This window comes from Leguminivora glycinivorella, chromosome Z (assembly GCF_023078275.1).
Source record: "Leguminivora glycinivorella isolate SPB_JAAS2020 chromosome Z, LegGlyc_1.1, whole genome shotgun sequence".
Lineage (NCBI taxonomy): Eukaryota > Metazoa > Arthropoda > Insecta > Lepidoptera > Tortricidae > Leguminivora > Leguminivora glycinivorella.
This window is the reverse complement of record NC_062998.1, coordinates 32,231,939-32,248,554: the sequence shown is the minus strand read 5'-3', so window position 1 is coordinate 32,248,554 and position 16,616 is coordinate 32,231,939. Positions and strand designations below refer to the sequence as shown.

At 38.0% G+C, this 16,616-nt stretch overlaps 1 protein-coding gene across 1 annotated transcript in view; it reads right to left on the bottom strand.

Moving 5' to 3' along the window:
• The window catches only part of LOC125241703 (kalirin-like), a 129,160-nt gene that overhangs the window by 65,132 nt on the left and 47,412 nt on the right, over nucleotides 1–16,616 (bottom strand). The window contains 2 exon segments of the mRNA XM_048150300.1: nucleotides 15,523–15,610; nucleotides 16,059–16,141. Of these exon segments, the coding sequence (XP_048006257.1) occupies nucleotides 15,523–15,610; nucleotides 16,059–16,141 (171 nt within the window).

Genomic DNA, 16,616 nt, shown 5'->3' with positions numbered 1-16,616 from the left:
GCCTTGATCATATGTTATATAACACATGAAAAAATAGGCAGGCGGTGACTTGCCAACACACTATATGGGTCCCCGAAAACGGTCGCTCGCACGGAGCGACAAGGGCACAACATAGCGTTAGCGGCTCAGGGTGTGGAGAGGTGTGCGCCGCTTTCTACCCAGTCTGTACGCAACAGCCACTGTGCCAACTCGTGTCTTATGCATATTTCACTTCCACCCTGCGATATATAGCTCTGACACCCAACTCTGGACGGCCGGTAAAAGGCAAGCCGGAGGTGAGTCTTGCGACCCCTGCCCAGTGTTCACTCCGGCCGGCCAGTGAAGGCAAGCCGGAGGGAGGGGCCTGACCGACTCTCACGGGCATGGGACTCAAGGGACGCCACTTCCCATTCAGCTCGCCACAAGCTGCCCTGGGGTATTATTATTATTTAGAGCCTAATATGTCCCACTGCTGGGCAAAAGCCTCCCCCTCTTTTTCCACTCACCCCTGTTTGGAGTAACATCTGGCCAATCTTTCAAAAAGGAGTCCAAGATATCCTGCCATCGCCGACGTGGTCTACCGGATCACCGGTTTGACTCGTGGGGCTCCCATTCCGAACCATCTTGGCCCACAAGTCATCCGGCATTCGGCAGACATGGCCAGCCCAATCCCATTTTAGCTTAGCCGCTTTTCGAGCTACGTCTATTACTTGAGCCTTAGAGCGCAGCGTGGTGTTCCGGACCCGGTCCCTTAACTTTACACCTACTATGCTGCGCTCCATAGCTCTTTGGAAAACCCCGAGTTTGGACTGCTGAGCTTTTATCAAAGCCCAAGTCTAAGCACCGTAGGTGAGAACTGGAAGTACGCACATGTCCATGAGCCTACGTTTGAGTGACAGAGGTAGGTCTCCCTTCATCAAGTGCTTCATCGACCAATAGCTTTTCCAGGCGTTTTCAGTGCGTGGACCGGTTTTATATAAAATAAAAATAAAAAAGCCTTTTATTTCTTGCATTCTTACAACGTCAATAATTCTTAATGATTATTATATTCATTACATTTCATTTAAATTCCGTCTATTACAATTATATTAAATTTCTAATCTATTGCATATTTATAATTCAGGTTATGTATAATTAATTATGTCAAATATAGTATCAAATGTCATTTTTTAGCAAGAACCCAATTCATTCTCGGGTGAAGGCCTCCTCCAGAGTAAGCCAGTTGGATCTGTCCTGGGCTTTTTGTATCCAGTTTTTTCCTGCCACCTTAACTATCTCGTCCGACCATCGTGTGTATAGTTTGCCGCTAGCACGTTTTCCTGGTGGTCCTGGCCATATGGTTATTTGTTTCGCCCATCTATTTGACTTCATACTGGCGACATGGCCTGCCCATCTCCATTTTTGCTTTTTTGCGTACTGGAGCGCGTCTATCACATTGGTTTTAGGACGGATAAAGCTGTGATTGGTTTTTTGGATTTTTCTGATATTGGTAATTATTTTGCTATTTATTTCGGTATTAACCCCTGATTAGTGAATTTGCGATAGGAGGCAAACGAGTAAACAGGTCGCCTGATGGTAACCTATCATTGCCGCCCATCACCAGAAACACCAGAAGTGTTGGAGGTGCGTGGAAGATGGGTCTACGCTCTTTTCTTGAAAGTCGTATCGGTCCGGAAATACCGCATTTTATTAGCCGTTTAATCAATTGCTAACACTACCTATATTTGATACTTTACCGCTAAAACCATTACATTATAACTGTCAGTGTCTTAAGTATTTCGTCTGTTTCTGTAGAGACTTGCTCGTAGTGTTAAATGGACCAATATTTCAGCATTTAAATTATACTTTATATTTTTATTATTTTATCGCTTTAGTAATTACTTCTTACTGACATCTTACTGATCTTACTAATCAAATGCAACGGACACCGGTTATGAGAACAGATATTGAATATTGTAAATGGTGGCACAGAGTGAAAAGGATAAAAGCGTAAATACAACAATACTTGTATTTAGAATATGGGCATTATACATGTTAATAGCGGGTATAGTCTGAATAGTCTGTAGTGTTATTTTGAATTATAAAACCTATTTGTGCACCGTGTTACTTGTCACTTTTTAAAATCTATCAATAAGGATAGTTCGATTATTCCATATCATATATCATGGCATCGTCGCCAATTTTTTACATGAATTACATCTTTTAGGAAAAATACATTAAAACTATTTTTTATACTCTTGACATGAACAAAAAATTGTGTTAGGTCTTAAACTTTCCGTCAGTAGTGTGTGTACGGGGAGTGAAGCGTAAACATGGGTAAAGTAAGGTTTTCTTGTAAAATATGAAGCTACGTGTATAAATCCTTCCCACAAGTTCCGTACAAGTTTTTGTAGGTGCTCAAGAAACACACCAAATCCATTCAGTATTTTTGTGGCTATCGTAAACATACAAACAAACACACAGATATAAAGCATCGGAGGACTTTGTTTTTTGAGGTGTAGGTGTGAGAATTATTACATATTGTACAGTAAAGGTATTAAATCAGCAATTCCCGATAAGTTTGTACATTTGGATCACGTCTCCGATTTGGATAAAAATTGGTGGGCTGATAGTCCATGATGCTGAGCAAGATCCACTAGGTTTCCCAAAATGTCCTAGGTTGATTGTATGAAACTTTCCTTTTTTGTTACAGAAAATGTATAGAAATCTGGTAACAAAAAAGGAAGGTTTCTGAATAAAAATTACATAGGACATTTTGGGAAACCTAGTGGATCTTGCTCAGCATCACGGACTCTATCAGCCTACCAATTTTTATCAAAATCAGAGACGTGATCCAAATGTACAAACTTTTCGGGAATTGCACAAATATAGATGCGAATAAAGTGACAGAAATATGTATACCCGACTTAATTGGTCACACGTTCAGGTTGTGGATACATATTTTTGGCACTTTGCCCGCACCTATATTTAATAGCTTGATTGTACGCGTTTCGGATGATAGAGGTATTCGGTATTCGGCCGCAACCACGAATCGTAGCATCTCTAGTTCAAACATACACTGTCAGGCCAAGGTTATTCTGGTCATCTTTCAACTGTGACACGTCAACGCATTTTTGGGATATTCATGCAAAAAAGAAAAGCAAGGTTGGTGCAAGGATATAGTATCCTAAAAGTGCCCACCCAGGCACGTTTAGTGTAGTAGAGTACCATAGTTGCGGGTCTCTCACAATAAACTGACCAGTCTATTATAGTAGATACTACGGATACAAACCGGTGCTGAATATATACACGGTGTTTTAACACGTCTATTAATCTAATCCATCGATGTATTAATCAATCGATCTTTAAATCCGTCGATACAAAATGAATAGTAGTAGTTCCTAGTACTACTGATCACTTTGGTGTTAAAAGAAACGATAATGACTTTTATGAGTGTATCGACTTCCTATTGGAATTTAATCCACAACATAAAACCTATTTAAATAAATAAAGAATATATTATATTATATATTCTATAATCGTATAAAAACTTCCTCAGAGTCAAAGTTGAATTTATTTTACCCCATCATAAAAATATAGATTCACTACAACGTATCATGCAATGTACAACACGAGCATTCATTGGTAGGCTAGTCACTAGAAATCAAAGTCGATTGATTGTGTAGGTAATATGGCTGAGATAGATCCATTCCTTACGAATAATTGTGCCAATTAAAAAAAGAGTGTTTTAACAACAAATAAAATACAAATTTTGTTCACTAAAGAAAAGTCCGAGCCTATACTTACAATGGAACACATTAATTGTAAGAGTTTTGAATGATTCACGGTTATTTTCATTAGACTTATATTGACCGGGATATAGACCAAAAAGGTAATCACGGTCTATATCCCGGTCAATATAAGTCACATTAATTGTATTCTACGTTAGTAAAATAAAGACACAATTTTTCGTAGCTAGACGTATTTATTAAGCAGATGATGTGCATTATGCTAATTATGGCAATTAACAGTGCTTTCATACAAATGCAACAGATACAAACAATAACATGTTATGAATATTAATCGTTCATGTGCTTAAAATAATGATTACAATACAATGTAGACGACAAACAGCTGTTTAACAAATTTTAATATTTAATAAAAATAGCAAAACATTCAGACGACAAATGATAGTCAATGTAACAGCTGCTAAGAGATTAAGCTTACTAAGCAGCTACCGATACCGCTCGACATGAAACATTCAGTTAACGCGTGTTTTCAATGCACCGAAAGTAAATAAGTGCAGTCGCAGACGCAGGCGTTTGAGTGCAGGCGGCAATGTGCACGCATCGCGTTGCTTTCACCTGTCGATGGCGGTTGCCTTTGAGTAGGCGCGCATGAAACGATCCCGGAGTGTCGATGGTATGCTGTCGCGATAGAGCCGCATGGGGAACGCTGACCGAGCTTTGTCGAAACCATGGTAAGGATATCTTTCGTCGACTTTTATGTTGTTTAGTATGTGCCAGCCCCGCCGGTGGTGGGGTGGTTCCCATCGCGGGTCACGTGCGCGGCGCGCGGCGGCGCGAACGGCCGGCCGCGGGCGCGCGGGCTAAAAGCGGATGCGACGCCGCCTCCGTCCGATGCGGTGTGCGGCGCTTTCGCCACTGGCGCCGCGCGCCGCCCGCTCCCGCCTTACTCGCTGAACACCGCGGGCTCGCTCACTACGCAGCCTCCGTATCGAGCTACACTTCCCGAATTTGTTTCACGCTCGCGACGAAGTCTCTGTGGTGTGAAGGACGCGCGCAATCAACTTGCAGGAATACGCTAACGCCGCATTTGCTCAAAAAGCGGTAACGCCTCCGTTGCGGCGGGCGGCCGCGGACAGTTACGAAATAAATTACTTTCAAGGACACGGGGTCATGCAACTGCGTTGCTGTTATTTAATGCAAGTTTTGACTTATATAGTTCAATTGAACGTCAGCACCATGGAATTAGGGGAAAATACACGTGTACACAACAACGAATAACAAGACATACATCTACTTCGGTTCTTCAATCCATTATTTATTATTTAACACTGTTTTTAATTAAAATATATCAAAGTCGTGAAAGCAAAAAATTAATAAAAAAAAATTTCAGTTAAAATGGTGTTTTTTTACGCACTAGTGCGAGAAGTGGTTCATTGTATGTCAGGTCGAAACTTCGGAGGGCCATTTGCACTGAAAAACGTCGTACGATACGCGTGCGAAAAGGAAATTCGTTACTCGTGTCGATTTAAAACACTCCCTTCGGTCGTATTTTAATTTATCGCCTCTCGTTTCGAACTTCCTTTTTTACGCACTTGTATCGTAATGTACGTGTCGTGTCGTGTACGTGGTCGAGCGTTATCTTGCATCAGGATGAACTCGTCGCCGATGTATCCCGCAAATGGGATCACGTGTTCATCCAGGATTTCCTCGATGTACCGACGAGCAGTCAAACCACCCGGATTTGGCCTGGTACCTGGCCCTGTGATGAAAACGATTTCCGTCTTCGCTTCCAAAGAAATTCCTCCCCAGACCATTATTGATCCTCCTCCATAGGCGACACGTTCTTCGATGCAGCATTGCGAAAACCGCTCTCCAGGTCTTCAGTAGACTTGTGTCCGCCCATCGTTGCCGAACAAAGTGATCCTGCACTCGTCAGAAAAAAGCACAGGCCTCCATTGCTGAACGGTCCAATTTTCATGTTCCCGAGCGAAGGCAAGTCGTGCAGTTCGGTGGTCTGGGGTGAGCTTTGGGCCATTGGCAGGTTTGTGAGCTGTCAATCCCTTCTCTAGCAGTCGTCTTCTGATGGTCCATCTGCTAACAACCACATTCCGGGTGTCTCGTAGCTTCTGCTGAAGCTGAACAGCATTCAGTCGACGGTTTCGCAGCGAGGATGTTACGATGAATCGGTCATCTCTCTCTGAAGTGATGCGATGTCTGCCTGATCCGGGTCTTCTGGAGAGAATGTGGTCGTTGAGGAACCTCTGGTACACACGTTGAACTGATGATTTCGATAGGTTGAGTTGGCGAGCCACTTCACGCTGACAAAGACCATTTTGCAACAGGGCAACTGCTTGGCCAGCTTCAGCCTCGGTGGTATCCATTTTTCTTCAGTTTTTCCGGGGCAATTCGATGAGAGCAGTATTCAAGATGACGTATCAATCAGGAATGATGCACACACATTGACAATTACTGGTTTTATGCCTAATTGCAAGTTCTTGTCAGTACATGTCTCAACGAGACATTTGGAGGGGGTTGAATTCCCCGCCCAAATTTTACTCAATATCCACCCCCACCCTTGAATATTGATGTCATTTGATAGGGCAGAAAATTATCTAACACGTGGTATTAAAATTATTTCAGTCACGCTTATAGTTTTTACACAAATTGAGAAAACGTTAAAAATGCTGAGGTGGTCCGATTTCTTTGCACCCGAGTGTAGTACATTACGATACAAGTGCGTAAAAAAGGAAGTTCGAAACGAGTGGCGATAAATTAAAACACGACCGAAGGGAGTGTTTTAAATCGACACGAGTTACGAATTTCCTTTTCGCACGTGTATCGTACGACGTTTTTCAGTACAGATGAGCCTCCGAAGTTTCGACCTGGCATATAATGAACCACTTCTCGCACTAGTGCGTGAAAAAAACAACATCTGTACTGAAAAATATGTTTCACTCGGAGGCAAAATTTACTCGCTAGGCTCGCAGATCTACGAGTATACTGGAATCTTTCGCCAGCTCGGATATAAATAATGCCAAGAGCAGTTAAACAACAACTTTGCCACATGTATATCTATTTATTTATCATATACGAGTATACATGATGTGATCTATGGACAGATCATTTGATATAAATACGTAGTTTTTGATTTAAAATATTAGTATATTTAAACAACACCTTTATGTTCATAAAATGCTGTTAACTGACTTGAGATGCCAATTATCAATCATTTCAAATCGAGGGAAAGTCTCTTAAGATCGTTTTCGAGCATCAAGGGATCTGGTAGCCTGCCCTCACTGGCAAAAAGAAAATACGTCTAAAGTATATTCATAAAATGATTTATTTTATTCCCCACTTGGAATTGGAACTCTCTTTGAGGCGAGGGAATGAACTCTGCTCTATAGCGCAGGGATGAATTGCGGGCGTTCGTTAATTAAGACTGAATCTGCAGTGTGTAATGAGCCAACGACCAACTAGCCTTTGATCGACTTTGTTGTTGACGACCAACATTATCTACTAACTGCACATATTTGAATTAACTTTTGCTTTTATTTTATATGTTTCTCAATTATTTTTATTTGAACATTTTGACTTTTCCGAACGATATTGTATTGCTATGAATTTAATAAATTTATTTCACTTCCCTCACATTTATATCAATGATCAATTTTTTCTCACAACCTGTTTAATGTAAATGACATCTAAATTTGAATGTACCTAATGTAATGTGTTCTATCTAAATTTAATTTAATATTTATTTCATTAATGAACAATGAACTGTTTCACTTCACTGTACTTGATATTGTATATTGCATGTTAGATCCTAAGAAATACAAAACTAATTAGCACGTAAAGTTTAACTGTCAGTGTTAATTTTATGCAATAAATTGAATTGAATTGAATATTATTTTCGAAGTTCAAATACGGGAACTTTACGTGTTTCTTTATCGGTGTTAAGTAGCTTATTTACTCTGAAACTACTAAACCAATCACTTCTAGACAAAAAAAGGGTGACTGTTGAACTTAAGGCCGTTTTCACATTATCCAATCCGATATCGGATGTCGGAAGGATTTAAATAGAAAAAATCAAGATGACGCCTGTAATGTATGGGATATCGGTTCAACATCCGATATCGGATCGGATAATGTGAAAACGCACTAAAGCACGAGATTATTTAATTCGTCAAACTCAATTAGTCAAAGTCGGATAAAAAAAATAATTTAGATAGTATAATGACCGACGAAAATCGTAAGGTTGTAAGCAAGATCTACATTTATCCTTATGTCATCCTGTAGTACACTCATGAGTCTCATGACATGAGGCATACCATAATAACTGAAAGAGACAAATTCGGCTAACTCTAGCCCGCTTTTTCTCTCCAAACCACAATATTTTTATGAAAATAGGCTAGTTTCCTAGTAGTCAAATCAGCTTCCTTTTAAGAACTGTCAAAACGATTTGCTAATATGGAATTACTATGAAATACTGAGGAGTGACGTCACAGTCAATTCATTTACTTTATATCTTTCTTTTTGACTTATTAAATAGAAATTATGTTTAAACATAACTACTATCCCTATTTACCTTCTAATTATGTGGTGCTTTATTTCGTGCACTGTATAAAATATTTTATTTTAAGAATAGGAAACTAGCCTATTATTAGAATGTTTGTTAACGAATTAGCTATCTGTCATATATTGTCGGAATGGAAAAGCGATGCCATGATATCGGGACATACCCGTCATTGTCGATTTGCGGCAAATGTCCAATAAAACTAACTATCTAATCCGTCATCTTGGGGTTTCTCCAATATGTACAAAAGCGGACGCATCGGTAAGCGCATTATCTCTTCCCTACAGAATGGGTGTGCGGCAAACGCATTGTAGTCTGGGAGCCCAAGGGGGATTTTTGTACTAACTCGAGTGTGGCAGATTAGATCGGTGATACTTTAACCACTTTTAGTTGTCTATGTTGAGCCTTTGGATATGGAGTGGGTGGGATTGCGGATTATATGATTTTATTTTTATATTAATACTATTTTAAGTAATTGTCAGTTTGAGATATAGAAATATTCAAACATATCAAAGACCAAAATTACTTAACGACTCTGTAGATTTCGGGCTCCCTGTAAAATAGTATTTATGTAACCTTTTTTTCAATAGGTATACGCATACGTGACGTGCGAATTACTGCTTTAATAACGCTGCCTCCCCAGTTATTGCATTTGAAGCTGCGTCACATAAAAGATCCGCCCCTTTGGAGCGCGAATCCTGATAACTCAATACATACTACCAAAGAGGATCGAGTATTATAGAGAGTTACTGTCAAAGTAAAATGTGTAATCACAGTGCATAGACCGCCATCTCTCGACACAGGCTTAAAACTTTTGAACCTCAATTTTAAGAATTTGGCCCATCTTCTTAGCTTGATATGAGTTAATATTGTTGAATATTAATATTAACGCCATCTAGCCGAGCGTCCCCCAAGGTGTAACGCCATCTAGGCCACCGTACCTTTTTCTATATGGTTCTGAGGTACGTTTTTTTCTTAGACTTTATCTGTCTATACGGAGTTACATTATGTCTTTGATACTACATAACGATCATATGTGTTAAGAGTATGTCAGTAATATGAAATGTAATAAATAGTTGTGGGTAAAATGCACAATTTTTTGGGTTGTTAGGCCCGTAGAGCGGTAAAAGGAAACGTGCTGTGCAATGTCCACAATTTAGTCTTTAGATCAACTTGCCTATGTATAGTTTTTTTCTGATATTTTTTTACGAAATAATGAAACGGACGAGAGATAAAATAAAACCCATCATACAGCACTATTAACACATGGACAATTCCTGGCTCTAGGCGTGTAGACAAGTGGCCAATTGTTCACGCTCCGTAGCGTATCATAGTTATCTCTCTCTATCGCTCTTCCATATTAGTGTGACTAAGAATGATGATCTACGTTAAGTTCATGGATAGAATTGTTTACCTTAACAGTCTTCGTTGAAACTCAGAATCGCTTTTATACGTGCTATCTAAATATTCACTTTTGATACGATTTACCGGAGTCGTAGCTCGATCGCAACCTCCGAGCTCCGTGCATTGATTTTTGAATTAGCAACAAGAAGGTGATCTGGGGATCCAGTGAACCAGTGGCGTTCTAAACTTAAATTATGCATAATATATGAATATTAAATAGTCACTGTTTTTATAGAAAAGTCTTATTTTTTACTTCTTTATTATTTTTGACTACAAAACTTTTGAAATTACTACCACGTTTTCACATTATACGATCCGATATCGGATGTAGGACCAATATTCTATATTATATTAAATTTGCCTTTGACATTCTTTCTACATCCGATATCAGATCGGATAATGTGAAAACCATCGAGCTTAGGCGACCTAGAAAAGGAACATCATAATTCGTGTTCATAAAATATCCTTGTGATAAACATCGAGACTTCCGTGGAAAGTACCTACTTAAGGAATTCTGTGTAAATCACATCCCAAGAGGCCTGTCACACGCCGACGGCTTGGGTATAAATAATGAATTTGTCTCAAAGCATGCGAAACGGATTTCGAACGTTATTGGAACGTCAACCGGCGGCGACGACTTAAGAGGTTTTGACATCGTGGCCGTTCAGAGCATAAAAATATATCAAGTACCTGCCTCAGACCCACAGCGTATAATAGGTACTCTCGTCAACTAATTAGGAACTTGACAAGTAGAACGAGTAGCCGTGTCGTCGACCGTCGTTTGGATAGCGTCTGAATGTTTACGTAGTACGTATATGTTTTGTATTATTCATTGTATACCTTTTGTGGGAATTCTGAATGCATTTGCCGTATGAATATAAGTTAAAATATACTTAACCCTCGTATGCGGCCTGTCAAATTTGATTATAGAAAAAGGGATCATGACATTTAAAATAACACATTAAAAATCCCACGCTCGGATTTGTGACCACCTACTACGTGGAGGTTAACCTAGTTCTATCTCATTTTTTATCGTACTCTTGTTGTCTGAATAGGCAAAGATAGTCTAGATTTGAGGAACAGTATAATAATTAAAAATTAGGAAAAAGGTTTATTGTATGTTGTATTTTATGTGTACAGTACACATAAAATACATCATAAAAATAATAAACAATAATTCAATCAACCACTTGTGTCGATAACCAGTCAAAGCCTTATAGTCCGTTGCTTCTGGAAAGTTATGTATGAAAATGTTGGCATAATTAATGGAAGATTTTTTTTTGATTGGGATATGTACATTACAGGCCGAAGTTATTTTTCATCAACCCTCCCCATCCCTCCCCCCTCTGCGTCACCCCTCTTCCCCCCCTTAAATAGCCGAAAATGCGGTTTTTCGCGATTTCTGACAAAACCGTTGTAGATACAGAAAAAGCGTGTAGGAAAAAGTAATCCTTGATAAATTTATTACATTGAGGCACTCTGTTCGGTCCTTGCTTGTTTATTTTCTTTCTGACTCTTGGAGACCATATACATCTCCAAGGAAAAAAAGTAAATTAAGTATATATATATATATATTTTCTTTGCTTAAGACAACAAGAATATTTTACAACTCTAAAGTTATTTTAGTTATTCGTTTTTTTTTTCTTCATGTATAATTTTTTAGATGTACTTTGACACTTAGAGACTCTATACATCTCTAACATCTCTGATTAATAATCATAATAGCTTTTTACTTAGTATAATTTCTTGTGTTAATATTTTTTTTTATGAATACTTTTGCTTATTAAATTGTATCTTGTTTTTTTAATGCATGTTAATTATAAGATGTAATGTTTTGAAAAGAAGTGGCCCGCCGAGTTTCTTGCCGGTCCCATAGTGGATACCCTCCTCCAACTGAGGGGGGACTGAAATCTTCTCGAGGCTGAGGCGTAGGGTTGTTTTATTTGACGTTCATAAGCGCATTGTAATATGCCTACTTGGAAAATAAATATTTCATTCATTTCATTTACAAATCGTTCATTGACACTTTTGTTCTAGCACTTATAGGTTTCGCGTTGACGGATCACGCGTAAACTATAAGTGCTAGAACCAAAGTGTTAATGAATGATTTGTCGTCTTTATTAAGTTACTTCGTTCCTACGCGCTTTTTAGTCTTCAGGGGCATTTTGTCAGAATCGAGAAAAACCGCATTTTGACTTTAAGGGAGGTAGAGGGTGTGACGCACAGTTGAGGGAGGAGTGGGGAGGGTTGATCTTCAGTCTATAACGTACATATTTCAATTTAAAAAAACCTTCCATTAATTATGCCAGTGAAAGAAAGTTATAAGTTATCATTAGGCAACCGGTTGTCCATTTGATTATGTGTGTACCACACATTGCTCTATATTTTATGGTCTGTGTTTATTTGAGAATATGTTATAACCATGACGATAATTAGGACCACGCATTTTGAATTACGTCAGCGAGCTGAGACACAGCGTGGGATGGCGAAGCACGATTTTGTAAAGTTTATCATCACTCTGCTTTAAGTCAGAGTCCAGAATGAAACGGTAAGAATAGGCTACTTGCCTCCTAATCAAATCAGCTTCTTTTTAAGAACTGTCAAAACGAATTTGAACGACTTGCTAATATGGAATTTATATGAAATCGAATTGAGTGACGTCACGGTCAACTCAGTTACTTTATATATTTCTACCTGACTTATTAGATAGAAATTGGATTTAAAAATAACTTCTGTCCATGTTTTTCTTATAATTATCTGTTGCTTTATTTCGTACATGGTATAAAATATTTTATTTTAACTACAGTCAAGTTGCCTATTGGTAATGTTATTCAATTTAAACATAAGTGTCTGCAGATGCATACCCTTAGTTTGGTTGCCGGAATGAATTTCAATTTATTTATTTCAATATAACAATATACATTGTGTGTGAACTTTACCTATAGATAACTTAACCTATACATATATTTACATCAAATATTAATAAAATAACATTTGTTACATAATAATCATCAGCCGGAATGAATGCAGTTACGCACGACGTGTAAGGCTTGCCTTTCTAAAGCTCCTATCCCAGCGAGAGGGAGGTAGTGGCATACCCTTAAAGTTACTTTTAATTACGTTCGTCTTGTCCCGGTTACCTAAGAATTAACCTAACGTTTAAAACGTGTATAAGTAAGAATTTTGTTGTGAACCGCAGTTCTGTAAAAATGGGCCCAAATACTACATAGTACGTACGCGTTAATTCGCCGACAAAAGTATAAAAAAAAAATTGGTTAAGCACTGGCCGCCAAGACTACGTACTACTTCTGATTTTTTTTACAATTTGCAAAAAGGTACACCGCAAAAAATGCAATATCAGCTTGGCGAAAAAGAGTAGAAATTAATAGGAGCGCCAACGTCTATGTAAACCAATTTGCATCGATATTCAGTTTTTACTGAGTCACTTTTGTATGAAAACAGTAACGCCGTGTCTTGCGTGGGCGACGCGACGTCGCCGTCGCATCTCATACTTCCATATCGATAAGGTTTGATTTTGTATGCGTCGCATCGCCGTCGCCCACGCAAGCCACGGCGTAAGCATTGCTAATCCATACTAATATTATAAATGGGAAAGTGTGTGTGTCTGTTTGTTTGTCCGTCTTTCACGGCAAAACGGAGCGACGAATTGACGTGATTTTTTAGGTGGAGATAGTTGAAGGGATGGAGAGTGACATAGGCTACTTTTTTGTCTCTTTCTAATGCGAGCGAAGCCGCGGGCAAAAGCTAGTAATAATATATTTAGGGATTGACCCTATCTATTTATATTCTGTTCTGCCCTTCCATATTTTGTGCCAAACGCATGAGACTTTATAAATGAGTAGTTAGGCAATGATCGAATTATAAGCGGTGTAACGCGAGGAAGAAAAATTATAACCACGCATTTCTGAGGTCAAATATCATTTTAAAATGTGATATTAGTTTAAGTAAATTTCTGCAAAAAAGGAAATGTAGATTTATGCCTGGACTTTCATTAAAAAATTAGATGTCATTCGTAAAACTGACACCTAAAATAAAATAATACATTTTCTTATTTTTTCGTAAAACCTAGTTTTTGCAATCTGTTACTTGTCTCGGTGTGATATCTACTAATGAGGATAGTTAGATTATGCCCCATAATGGCATCATCGTCATCAAAAAAGCATTTTCTACTAAGAAATAATAAGATGTTTATTTTTATTAAATGGTATTATAACTCTGACATAACTCTCCAACCAGGCGAAATATAAAAAAAATTATGTGACATTTTACTTTTGAAATGAGATCAGGAATACGCTGTTTATATTATTCGGTTTCCTCATGTTACACTGTGTACATTTACAATGCTTTGGTTTACAATGCACCGCCTATAATATTTTCTGCTTTGCTTTCAGGTTGACTGGTAGAGAATGCCTCATGGCGTCGTGGCATTAAGTTCCCTTTAGCGCAGTAAGTTTGTTTTTTAACCCCCGACGCAAAACGACGGGGTATTATAAGTTTGACGTGTCTGACTGTATGTTTGTCTGTCGGTCTGTCTGTGTGTCTGTCTGTGGCATCGTAGCTCCCGAACGGCTGAAACGATTTAGATTTAGTTTTTTTTGTTTGAAAGCTAAATTAGTCGGGAGTGTTCTTAGCTATGTTTCATGAAAATCTGTCCACTATGTAGGAAGTTTTTTTTTAAATTTTAATTTTGTGGTTAGGTTATTATGCAATAATGTATAATAGTATTTTATACAATCGTGATATAATACAAAGCTTTTCAGTCAAGTACCATGTTTAGGCCACAAAGCTTGCTGAGTGGCCTAATAGTACGGTACGAGAGTGAAAAGCTTAATTATATCACTATTGTATACAATACTTTTTCTATGAGTCATCATTTTCATCATCAATGGACGAAAAATAAATATCATCATTCAAGTTAAAATTAATGTTAATAGCGTCATTCACCGTTGTATCAACATCGAATTACCTAGCACCCACACAACGCACACGATTTAATGAACCCACTCTCCGTAACGATTTTGATGCCTTGTGACATAATCTACTAGTGCTCAGAACACAGGCAGAAGTCATATCGAGCAGTCAAGAAGATAATGCAGATACATGGAAAACTCTCCTCTGAAAAGAGTCTCTGATGATGTCCCATAAGTATGTATGAGAAGGATTCTTATGCTTATTACACATGGACGCAGAAGAAGGTACGGAACACCTACACAAGTACACATATGAAATGATAAATTAATAAAAATACCTTTAAATAACAAAGAAATCTGAAATGACATTGGGCAAGAGTCGGGTATATTGTACCACCTGTTAAATAGTACCTCTAGATTTCCGATTTCACTTATATGGATACAATGCCCCTTAGATGTTCTACAATTATGATGAGTTTTTTGACATTCCACTTACAATTTAATGTTGTATTTTAACGATTTGGATATGTATGTAGTAAGTAATAATACAATAAAGTTGTATTAGGTAGATTGATTAATTTATAAATGATGATAAACGCATGACATATACATAGAGACATAAATATTATGCAACAAAATATGGACATGTAACAATTGTTATCAATAAAGATTTTTCATTTTTTTTTTTTAGAATGCTCTATTATTATAAACATCAATTGCTGAAATAAAAAATGGTTTTCGTGGAACTTTATGTAACTTTTGTACTGAAAACTGAACTTTCCTTTGAACATACACTTACATTTGTAATGGTAACTACTTGCAGAAGCAAAATATTCATGTTTAAGTGAAAAGTGGTTCAGTATATCCGACTCTCCCCTATAATTTAATATTTATTATGAAAGCTTACCTTGTCAGAATCCGTGGTGTTACCACTGCCAAATGAAGCCAGAGAATTGCGATCTAAGGTCTCGTCCAGTAATGTATCCTCCAGGTCTCTGAAAAGATAAAAGTCATTAAAAAAAGGTTCTAGTGCAGTCGTGGATGGAATCCAACACATAAAGAGAATAGTATGTGTATATTGCAACGCTGGTTACATCATATCTAGTTCTGTTAGTAGATTATTTACACTTATTTACACCAACAATGGGTGGTACAGACGTAGTGCGAAAAGATTTGCCTTCGTATTGTTACGGAAACGTACGAACGTGCCATGCTATTTCAGTCAGTGTCAGTACAAGATGTACTGACACTGACTGAAAAAGCATGACAAATACGAACGTTAACGGAAAAATCTGAGGAAACCCTTTTCGCCCTACATTTGTATTGCTCTCACAAATTAACATCGCTACATGGTTAAAAATGCCCGAAAGTAAATGAGATAAGCATGTCATGATGTAATGTTTTGTAAGGAAGTGTATTGTATTAATCGGTAATGTAACTGACCTGCTAGATCGCTGCGAGCTCGTGGGCCGCACTCGCGCGGGACTGCGCGGCGGCTGCTGCAGCACTCCACTGAAGTAAGTTTCCTGCGACAAACAAATGCCTGTATACAAATGTTCATTCATTTTAAAATAAAAATAAAATACCATGAAGCCTTTGACAGCGGAAGAATATGGGGCACGACCATCCGGTGTTCTACTTAAGGGCATTTATAAATAATTGTTCCTGCTGAGGCACGGATGTTTATCATACACAAAATAGGTACGTAATACATATCTTTAGATATAATACTCGTAATACAAGTTCCGCTTAGTTTGGGGTTAGGTTGATCTGTGTATCTGTCTTCCAATATTTAATTTATATCTTTCCTTGTGGAACCCTTTTGCCAAAGAAGCATTTCATTACATACTTATGCATAAGGGGCCTTATCTAATGGATAGCCGAATTGCTATAGTTACTGTATTATACAGAATAATGACGCCTCTCTTTAAACACATCAATTATTTTGTTACGAACAAACCTGTTTATAAATATCTAATACAATACAATATATGTCACATC